The 12,159-nt window shown below is 33.9% G+C and overlaps 1 protein-coding gene across 1 annotated transcript in view; it reads right to left on the bottom strand.

Moving 5' to 3' along the window:
- Positions 1-12,159, bottom strand: part of LOC311169905 (putative ATP-dependent RNA helicase DDX60) — a gene marked incomplete at both ends in the record, with an annotated part of 100,731 nt that overhangs the window by 67,497 nt on the left and 21,075 nt on the right. The window contains 8 exon segments of the mRNA XM_084232150.1: positions 403-528; positions 1,121-1,225; positions 1,325-1,434; positions 1,952-2,088; positions 2,703-2,818; positions 5,150-5,269; positions 6,396-6,545; positions 7,289-7,444. Coding sequence (XP_084088276.1) covers positions 403-528; positions 1,121-1,225; positions 1,325-1,434; positions 1,952-2,088; positions 2,703-2,818; positions 5,150-5,269; positions 6,396-6,545; positions 7,289-7,444 — 1,020 coding nt within the window.

The raw sequence follows: 12,159 nt of genomic DNA, 5'->3' as shown, positions 1-12,159 counted from the left end.
AGAAAGTGGGCATTCACGTATCAAATAACTGAATGGTCACGCTTGGGGAAATACTAGCAGGGAAAAAACAAGGAAATAACCTAGTAGTGTCAGAAATTGGAGAACTCCTATCTTCTATGAAAAAAATTGCCCAACTTTAGTTTTATTATCTCAATGTGACTCAAAAAGAACATGGTACCAGCATGTGTGGGTTGTCCAAGCTAGAGGTCAAGTAGTAACTGTTTGCATTTTTCTACATGTAGCTAACAAAATTTAGGGTAAAATTGCAGTGCGTGGTTATGAGATAGCCATCTTCAAATCCTCACGTATTTTTTGGGTGATTCACCAGTAGTGAAGAAGTCCAATTCATTCCATATATTTTTTTTTTTTACTATTTAAGTGAATCTAAAGGGTTTTAATTACCTTGCTTGGGTCCCGCTCAACCCAACAAATCATTTCCTTTTTAAGTTCCTCTTCATATTTCTTCACATCAGCCTTTTTGATGACTAATTTATTTTTGAAGCAGCTGAATTCTTCAGGTTCTAATTCCTTGAAAATGAAGAATCACAAATCCCCAGGAAAATGAAGTCATCACCCCTTTAAAGTTTCCATCTACATCACTATAAAGCAAATTCCTCAAGTGATCAATACCCATTCAAATTCAGGAACAAAGTTAACTGCTTATAAGGTGGTAGTTTTGTTCTCTATATAATGGTAACATATTATTCTGTTTTATTAGAAACTACTACATACAATTATTTTTAAGACTGCAGTTTGTTTTAGAGGTAAAAAATCAAATTGTCTAATATGTTTATTTTTAAAAAATACATTTTCTTCCCATTGCAATGCACTATTCTAAGCATTTTACAAATAAAAATTCAGTTAGTCTTCATACAAACTCTACAAAGTAAAGCTTATCTTTTTCAGCAGGAAGAAAAAGTAGATAGAGAGAAAATTTAATTTGCCTCTAGTTTATAATCTTAACAATGAAATATGCTGCCATTAGCTATATCAGAATAAATGTGTTTCATCAACTTGCTCATTATAGATGAACTCTCATAGTCAAAGAATTAGAGATGTCATAGTGTATAGTGAGTGTGTGCATACACACACACACAAACATGCACAAACACACACAAACCTGCATTCTTGGCCATTCTGGCCAAATGTGTACCATAGCATCATAAAACAGTATACTTTCCCGAGGGGAAAATCCAAGGTCTAAAGGGATTCCACGCTTCTTTATCTAAGAAACATAAAATAAGAAATTACTAATTTTGTATCTCATATGCAGATTTTTAACAATATAGATAATTAGCCATTTTCCAAAGTGGTTGATACTTACATGATTGACAGTAAGTGCAGCAAATGGGTGATAATGTTCAATGAGAAATTTATTATCCTTTAGGGAACACACATACTTTTCAACATCATTGTATCGCTCTTTGTGCCACACTGTAAATACAGAATTGAAAAGATCAATAAGATCTGTTTACTTTCAAAACAAGGATGTAATCTGATTTTACAACTGCAAGCAGACATAGGGAGAATTATGAAGGAACCCACTGGAAACAGAGCTATGCACTGGGGAAAAACCTTGAAAGAGGATTCAATGTACTTATACTGTATCTGCGTATCTGTGCTTTACTTTTTTCCTGCTCATAGTCTTCAACCGTAGTCTATCACTTTTTTTAATGCAAGAAATTGACATTATTTCAAAATAGATAATTTTGGGGAAATTTGGAACTTCGAGTTTAATACATCCACTAATTACTACCTGTGTGGATTTTAGTATGTTATTTCTCCTAAGGCCAAGTCTCTTACTTTATTTTCTTTTAGGGGAAAATAAAATTGATTTCAAAGTTAGAGTAAGGAACAATTTGTATTAATATATAAAACTTTAATATGTTGCAAGCATGTCCAGAGCTCAAGAATTCTGAGTTCTTCTTCTCTTATGTTAAAATAGTCATACCCAGTCTAACTCTGTATGATGCAACAGTTCTTTTTTTTACTGGTTTCTTTGAACCTTTTGAGACATTTTGTGAAGGTCTGGAATTTTCCATTGTGCTCTCAACATGTTGCCAGTATCTTTTTGTTAACGCCAACCACCTAGTTATTAAAAAGAGAAAAGTATTATATTGTCACAGAAAAAAAAAAATCACTTTCTAAGAAAAATCACTGAAATGCGATTTTTAAAAAATAAAAATTTTCCCTAAACTTTGAATATATTAAAATTAAATTTATATTCACATAGTTTACTCAGTTCCTACTGCTATATATTCATCAAGAACTGATATTTTGCAGTTCCCCCATGAAATACACTACCAAATATAGCAGTCATATCTATTTCTACTACAGGTGTTAACCAATTTTGTAAACATTTACTGGTATTTTGCATAGGAAAGTCATGGGTATAGTATATTGGAAGAAGAGGTATAAACTGCCTTTGAAAATTCTCTGTGAATCTAAACATCAAAATATAGACAGGCAAATTAAGTAACTCTCAATAAAATTCTTGCCAGGTAACTGTGTAAATTACATTTAGTCAAAGGGTGAAAGGAAATGTTTTCTAATTAAATATAACTGAAGAAAATAAGTGTTACTTTGTGTGTGGGTAGGGGGTGGTGTTTGTTTGCTTTAGATATTACCTTAAATAATCCATGAGTGGGTAAAATTTTCCATCTATCAGTGGAGACAATAATGAATATAAAACTCAGACTTACTCAGTGAGATGGTCAGGATTACTGATAGTAGCAGAAAGTGCCAGAAAGGGACACCGAATCATAACTAGAAGATGTTCCCAAACTTCTGCTCCAAATTCTCCCCCAAGACAGTGAACCTGGCAAGACGGTTATATAGCCTCAATAGAAAACCAGTTAAAGTTTTCCCCAAAATGTTAATAGATTGTGTTACCAGAAATTTCTATTTCCTTCTTCTCCCACATTCAGGAAAGTTTATTTACCCACTGACAAAGTTGTTCAGGGTCCAACATAATTGAGAAGCATTAAAGTAAATTTGAGGGCCTCCCTGGTGGCGCAGCGGGTTGAGCGCAGCGCTGTGAAGCTGTGCAGCTTCTGCAGTTTAGGTTCGATCCCGGCTGGCGCGGGAGATTCCCACATGGCACTGCAGACCTCTCCTATCTCGCCTGCTGCTCCCCTCAGCAGTGTATTTCAGTGGAAATACACTTCTGTTCCCCACTCTGTCTCTGGTGAATCTTCTCACTCTCCTGTACACCTGGCCTGTACCCCAGTTCTTGTATGCATATATAAAATAAATAAATCTTTTTAAAAAATAAATTTGAGACTTCAACCATAAAATATCTAGAGATGACTTGCTTTATTATGTATTACAACAGGCTGAATTTTAAAAGAGCATTACATGCCATGGTAATAATCCTCAGATACAAGAATAAGTAAATGAAAGAACATATATTATCTATTTACAAATAAATATTGGTTAAATTATGAAGACTCTCATAGATATAACATCTCTAAAAGTAAAGAAGTGTTGTCACTAATCTCATCACTGCAATAGAAATAAAAATATTGGAAATAAATTAACTCCTCCTGTCTTCAGTCTGATCAGGTACATACAAAACTTTTTCAACATGAGTTAGAAATATAGAGAAGCCAGGAGGCTCCTGCCTGTAATGGGGGCAAAATGAAAGCAGTGATTGACCGTATTTATTAGTTTGCCACAATGATATACACAATTTCAAAAATATATGGGAGGAACAACTTTGTAAGGCTTGGTCTTAAATAAATGTCTGTAAAATTCTAAAGTAATAATAAACTTTTTAGTAAAATAAGATCCTTGTGCGTGTTGTACACTATCTTTCACATAATAATAAATGAGGAAAAATTAAATAACTCAATTTCCAAAGCCCTGATTTTCCCTGAAGTATTTATCCTTTATAGATCGCTATGAAGCAGGCACTGTGGAGAGGTAAGGGAAAGCATTCAGGGAATTTTCAGTCAAAACAGAAGAAAAAGGAAAACAAATATAAAGGACATCAGAAATACACTGATAACAAGATCTCTTTAATAAATACATGAGTTGTATTCATTGTGCTAAAGGGTGATTAACTCAGAGATAAATATAGGAATTTACAAGGATGAAAACCTTGCTAGGAGACACTCAGTATTTTAACCAAAGAGGCAAAAGATAAAATTTAATTTTACACAAACATTTTGTGGCTTAGTCATCAGTGCATACATGGTGAAAAGTAAATAGAAAAGTGCCATTTAAAAGAAAATTGGCTTAGAGGGACAGAAGTTCTCCGCCTCAAAAAAAAAAAAAATGCCTATTGCTAATCATTGGCATCTCCAATGATTTTTAAGATAATTTTCTCAGTTACTATTCCTCTTAATCTAATATTTGTCCCATTTTTCTCCTTCCAAATATCTTGTAAATCTGCCACTTTATGACACATAATCTATGCCCTCCATAAGTGGAATTAATGGCTATTTTAATAACTACCCACACAAATGCCATCTTTATTGAAATATACAAGTTACATATTTTATATACATAAAAATATGTAGTCAAGTAAAAGTAATGTAAGGCAGCATACCTCATCAAATATGACATATCTCATCATTTTCACCCACATTTGATATTGAGGAGCTAATAAGAGTATTTCTAAACACTGAGGCACTGTCACCAATATCTGTTGAAAAAAATTCAGGGAATCATTGCCTTGATTTTTTTATAAAAGTTGCAGCTTTAACTTCTAAACATTCATTAAATATTTTACATGACACAATGTTTAGGTTGACATTACCATTAAAACAATAATCTCATTTGTGGAAAATTAAATTAGATTTATGTAATATATGTATTGTTGATACATTCAAAAGAAGTTAACCTGCTTTCATTAAGGAAATATTCTACCATACAGTACATTGAAAATATAAAAACATCACACTTGAAGAAAGTTGCTTCATGTTGAAATTTCAGAATAGAAAAACACTTTACTTTGTATAGAAAATACAATTATTTGGATAGTGACCAAATTATTAAGTACGTAAATCATATAAATAATTTATTTAAATGTACATTTATGGGGATAATTATAAATTTTTTTTATCCTATATTAATACATTACAGTGCCTACTGGAATGCCATGATGTATGTTATTATTCAGTATGTGTGCATGTCTGTGACGTACCCGACAATTTAAGGCATCATTACGGTAATCTCTTGTGAAAACTCCACACAATGACTTTCCACTGGGCTGTGCTTTGGTAAATAATTCATTGATAGTTCTCACCACTTGGTTGACAAGAGCCTTAAGTAATAAAAGACATAATCTAATATTGAGACATTACTAACAACACTGAAAAAACTTTTGAAAGCAAAGCAATGTCTGGAATAATCTACATGCAAGATACCACAATAGCAATTTGTATAGTTCTTGATAAAAGAATTACTTTGCAGCAAATGCTTCCTACTGGCTCCACTTTCAAGTTTTGCTAAATATTATATTTATCATGCAGTGTTTATTGTCGTGATGGCCAGAAAACAAACACCAACAATTCTATGCCCCATCAGTGTGATAGGCGTGTATACGGGAGAAATTAGACGATGTTCTTCTGCAATTGTCTAGTTGGCTACTCAATGATCAGCACAGTTAAAAGGTCACTATGTTTGTTTAGTGAAAGAAATGGATCATATGATAGATTCCACTCAACATTAACATTCCTAATCTCTTCTTTCAGGCCTGCAATTAAGTCATAGGGAAAGCAAAAGGCATACCCCGAATCCTTTTCTAGGTGATGAGGGAATTCGGATTGAGCAAGAGCATGTTGACTTATTTTATTCACATTGCTGTAGCACTTTCAACAGTCTTTGATTATTCCTAAATGTATGTCCAACTACAGAGGTGGTAAAACTAAGGACTGCTACTTCTCTCTCTCCGACTCTTTCAAGAACTTGTCTATACTCTCTTAAGTCATGTAATCCTGGTACAAATATCAAATGTCTTCCTTCAGCAAAATTTTCCAAAGTGTTAGGTCTTGCCATATAATAATAAGTGTTGGGCCAATGAAGGTTTGAGTAATAAATTGAGTAACATTAAATAAGGAATTAAATTAAATTAAAAATTGGAAATGGTACCACTTGTTGATCATTATCTCCACCCAGACAATATATTAGGTGTTTTATATGTATTGCACATTTAATATTAAGAACAATCAGATGAAGTAAACCTATTATCTTTTCTGTGCAAGTGGAGAATTTTAGGTGAGAAACTAAGGAGAACCAAATGTGGTTGAGGTGATCACACAGCACATTGGTACTCAAACCTGGGCCTCAGTCCTGGAGCCTGCACACCATGGTACCTCCCTACGATTAGGAGCACAAGCTACACTGGAGGAAAACACTATAAGCCACAGAGTGCCACATGGACACAGTACCTTTGTTGGAGCAACGTATACAACTACCCCGTCATCACTCTCTCTCAGGATTTTCTCCATGCAGTAGTAAGAAGCATAGGTTTTCCCTGATGAGGTTGGAGCAACAATCACAGCAGATTCATTATTATCTACAACATCAAGGAGCTCCCTCTAAAGGAGAAAAAGATATCACATTTTATTTTGCAAATATAAATTTCATGTCAAATACAACATCAACTATACATCAGGCTAATTAGTATTTACAGTTTCTTCTGAGACACACTGGGATTTAATGGCTGAATTACAATTATGTATTACAACTATATATGTATTACAGTTATACAATTACAATTATATATATATATATCAATGTATTTTTAAAAGCTTGCAGATATATGTATATGTATCTATACAGGCAAAATATACCATATATTTATGGAGTCGGTCATTTAACTGACTCAGAGGCATTCCTTTATCTCTTAGCTCAAGACATAGTATATTTTCAGATTATGTTACATTCTAAATACAGTGGTTTACATTTCCAAAATTTGTCACACACTATGAAATCAGAACCAATGGCTCCTATCAAGTTTTCCAAACTATGGATCTTTTCAATAAATACCTGCCATGGGTCTCCCTGGTGGTGCAAGGGTTTGAGTCTCAGCACTATGAAGCTATCCATAGCCACTGCAACATGAGTTTGATTCCTGGCCAGGGAGCTGACCCACAAGGCTCAGCAGACTCCTGTCTCACCCGCTGCTCCCCTCAGTAGTGTATTTCAGTCAATCTGCCTGTTCTGCTACCTGCTATGTCTCTGGTGAATGCTCTCAACCCCAGTCCCTCCGGCCTGCACCCCAGCTCTTGCATAAATAAATAAATCTTTAAAGAAATAAAAATAAAAAATAAATAAATACCTGCCACATGTCTGGTATAAAATGATTCACCCTGGGATCTGAATCACGTCTTTCTTCTCGAAATAAGTAAGGGCCCATGTATGTTAATTGAAACCGAGCTGCTCCCATGTCAACTGAATATTTAGAAATATCCTTCTTGGTACCTGACTCCTTCACCTAAAACAAACACAAAATATTAGATTTTCACGCTATTTCATAATTTTTTAATCTGGACAAAGAAATTATTACCAATCATGTAAGATTTTCTTTGCTTTAATGAGATTATTATTTCATGTTTCTTTCAATATGAACAAGTTAGTATTGTATAACCAATATCAAAATAAGCAAAGGAGGACAAGATTTCTATTCTCTTTATCAATTCTGATACCTGAGACACAAATTATTGCTATATCATCATTGTAATTTTTGAAATGTCATTTTATGTGATCATACCATGTTTCGGAGGAATATAAGTAAATAAAAATTGAAATCATTTAATTACAAATCTGCGTAATCTTCAATAATTCCTAAATAGGAAAAAATCCCCCCATACATAGAAAGACACAATAAAAGTGTGTTTCAATTAAGAATCACATCTCAATCTTAAAAGGACATATTTAATTAAGGAAATACTCTCATAAGGATCTATATAATAAATATATATTATCTTAAAATTATTTTATTCAAAGAATTCTACCAATAGACAAAAAACTCTTATCATTAAAGAACTCACATATTTCACATGGCTTTTCTTCTTGAAGTTCTGATAACACAATTATGATATTATTAGCAAAGCATCGGAAAATATAAATGTCAATACTGAGATGTTATGGTTGAGAATCAACCACAAACATGCATTGAAATATTGATGACTTAAAGCAAGAAAAACTTTCATTTAAAAGTTGTCAAAAATAGAGATAAAAATTTTAACTACCCATGATATTTTTCTATTTACCTTCTTGTTTAAAAAAAAAAAAGGAGGGGGAAAAAAACCTCTAAGAGAAGCTTCTGGTCAAGCAATAACAAAAAAATATCTTATTTCAAATCTGGAAGAGTTGGCTATTGTGGGGAGCCAATTTCTGTACATCATCCTCATTTTTTTAAAGAGAGAAATAATTTCTTGCCTAGAACTTTTTTTTATCACTTTTTTTTTTAAAGATTTATTTATTTATTTATACATGCACTGGGTACAGTCAGAAGCGCAGGAGGGTCTGAGAATTCACCAGAGCCAGAGCAGGGAGCAGAACAGGCAGAAGGAACGAAGTACACTGCTGAGGGGAGCAGCGGGCGCGGAGGAGAGGTCTGTGTGCCATGTGGGACCCTTGCAGGTGGCCGGGGATGGAACTGGCGCTGCAGAGGCTGCGGTCAGCTTCGCAACCCAGCGCTCAACCCCTGCGCCACCGGGGAGGCCCCTTGCCTAGAACTTTTGAATTTAGTTTAGGAAAATTGTTTATTCCTCACTTCTCAGGTCCCTCAAAGGAATGAGGAAACATAGCTCTCCCTTTATAGGAAATAAAATTCTTAGAATATGAAGTAGATATAGAATGACCACATAAAGAGATGTCTAGCCCATACTATTGTTAGATTTGGACTATGAGTTCATATCACATTCTGCCTTAAGATGTTTTTCTGCAGTCTAAGTCATTTCTATATCTGCAAGGCTGAAAAGCTGTGTTAAGTGCCAGGCATTTTAAGTACGGCACTTGGACAATCAAGATGCAGGACCATAGCGAGCACTAAGTGTGATGGGGGTGAACAAGGCTCCCTGGCTAAGGTGGCCTCAAGCTCCCCAGAGAGATGCTACAGCATTACCTGAGGAGAAGCCCAAAGTCATCCGTGGAATAACTCAGTCAAAAAAAACAGATACAAAAACAATAGGGATCAAATATGTGGAACCTTGTTTATTCTAAGTAAGATGGGCAACTCCTGTGTTTTATTTTATTGAGCCTGCTGCAACAAAAATACCATGAATGAGATGGCTTTAAAAAACAAACATTTGGGCCTCCCTGGTGGCGCAAGGGGTTAAGACACAACCTATGAAGCTGTCTGCAGCCACTGCAGCATGAGTTCAATCCCCGGGCAGGGAGCTACCCACATGGCACAGCAGACTTCTCCTGACTCGCCCACTGCTCCCCTCAGCAGTGTATTTCATCAGTCTGCCTGTTCTGTTCCCCTCTCTGTCTCTGGTGAATACTCTCACCCCCCCACACACACACACTTCTGGCCTATACCCCAGTTCTTGTATGCATAAATGAATATTTTTTTTAAATAAATAAATAAATAAATAAATAACATTTATCTCCCATAGTTTTGAAGACTGGGAAGACCAAAATCGTGGCCCTGACAGACTTGGCTCAAGCCTGTCCCTCAGCAGCCATTGTTCCATTGCAACCTCACATGGTGAGGGGATGAGCTAACACTCTGAGGTCTTTTTATAAGAGCACTAATTCCATTCATGAGGGTTCCATTCTCATGACTTAGTCACCTTGCAATGGCCACATTTCAAAACACCATCATTTGTATGCTCAGTGAAAAAAGCCAGAAGGAAAAAGAAAAATATCGGATGGTTTCACTTATAACAGGAATATGGGGAAACCAAATAAGACATCGGTGTAAATAAAATAATAACAGTACAAAGCACAACAAAGCAAAATCAGGCAATTATAAACCAGAAACATCCTGCAGGGGAGGAGGAGAGAGAGGGATCAGAGGGAGGAAGGTAGGAGCACAGGGGACTGAGGTGATGGTGCATGGGTGCCTTGGGGAAGGATATTCTATGTGGACTCAATCTGAGGTGGTGGGGGGAAGCAAATATTGTCTAAAAAATGTAAAAAATGATAAATGTTAAAAGAAAAAAATACCATCGTTCGGGGGGTGGGAGGGGTGCTTTAAGTTTTTACATATGAATTGGAGGGAACATAGACCTTCAGACCTTAACACCTCTAGTATCAATAAAACATTTATTCTAGGTAAATATAAGGTTTTATATATATATAGGTAAATATATGGTAATTTATTCTAGGTAAATATATCCTATATGGACATGTCTATATAAGATAATACATGGCTAACATTTGGTTAATTTAATATAATTTAATACATACTAATTCCAAATATATTTCGTAATATACTTCATGCAAACACACATACACACACACTCATATATATATGAATGTCATGTAATATTTCCTATGGCATCTACCTGATGACATAATGAGTATGCCAAGTTGCCAAATCCAATATATTTTAAATATTTGGCTAATTTTCGTCGATGTGTATTTTGTAATTGTTCTGAATATTTTTCATGGATTATGTGAATCCTTTTCATCAAGTTAATTATTATGTTTATATCTTTGGACTTTGCTTCTGTTGAAATAAAACATTGGTATGGATGACATAAGTTAAACAAGATATTAATCAAGCCCCCAAAGCTGATTTAACTCTACTGTTCAGATTTTTTAGAAAGCATATTTACATGACTCATTCTTAATAATTGAGGAGCTCATAATAACAATATTATACCGCATTTAAGAGTGAGGTCTCCTGAGTTAAAGTAGCAAATAAAAATACAAGAGATCCAGTTGTAGCATATATTGATGGCACATATTAAATAAAAAGTTGTTTATCAAAAATTCAAATTTAACATGCTCATGTTTGATTTAAGAAGTTGGAAAATCACTTCTCTAATCCTCATTGTCTTTGTATGCATAACAAGGACACTAATAATAGATCTCATATCACATGATTATCCTAAGGATTAAAGAAAATAATCATAAAATTATGACATATAAAATGACTATGAAGCTATTACTGGATCAAACAAAAGGAATTTTTTTGTTCTTTAGACATCAGAGTTCCAAAATCAGTATAAGGAGTAAGAATCAGAATATGTTGTACATATCAATTCTTCTGTTCTCATTTTATTTTTTAAGGAATTTCTAAAATTAGTATTTTTACATACCTGGTTTTAAACAGTTTTTTTTCCATAATTTGAAACAAGCACGTAATCCTGCCATCTCTGCAATAAATTTTACAGATTTAACAGTGCATGTTTGGAGAAAGTCTTCTAATTTTTTTATGCCAGAATTAAGATTTTTTCTAATTTCCTTTATAATACTTGGGGACAAGTTATTCCATCTTTCTTCCTCTTTTTTTTCTTCTTTTGCCACCTGTCTCTTTTGATTTTTTTCAATATGTGTTCCTGCATTTGTCTTGAAAAATAAAGAAAAAGAAAAATGTCCATGCAGCAATTAAAATAATTGTTTCCAGAACAACACATACTTTTGCAAGAAATATTTAGTATCTCGTCATTAGTTTATCATTCCTAATATGAAAGAAGCACATCAAATAGGACATTAAGGGTCTCAAGTAATTAATTGTGTTTCAAAAGTTTTTTAATAATAGAATGGGCAGTGAACTATTGTGGAAGACTATGGGTGTGTTGGTAGTAGGAATGGTGAGGTAACATACATCTGAAGGATATGATCCTGTATATCTAAATCACATACAGCACTGTAAACCAATATTGCCTCAATAATTGATAAATAAATAAATAAAATATGAAAGGGAAAATATCTACAGAGAAATGTATCAAAATGTTAACAGTGCTTAACTTTGTGTGAAGGTTTTCTTAGAATTTTTAGTTTCTTCTTTATACTTTTATTAATTTTATAAGCCTTCTAAACAGATTAAATTGTTTTATCTTTTATGATACATAGTATTTAGAGTATACTTCTTATGACAATTATAAATTTTTAAGAAATTTTTTTTCTTTTGCTAACACATGAAATCACAAATATATACAATGCGGAATATTGTTAATGAGAGTCTTACATGAAAAGAATAGAGCCTAAGGACCCCCCCCACACCCCAACCATGACTGAGCCCTGTTA

This window comes from Talpa europaea (assembly GCF_964194135.1).
Source record: "Talpa europaea genome assembly, chromosome: 4".
NCBI classification, from domain to species: Eukaryota; Metazoa; Chordata; class Mammalia; order Eulipotyphla; family Talpidae; genus Talpa; species Talpa europaea.
Note: the sequence above shows the minus strand (reverse complement) of the source record. Positions and strands in the feature narration are given on the sequence as shown.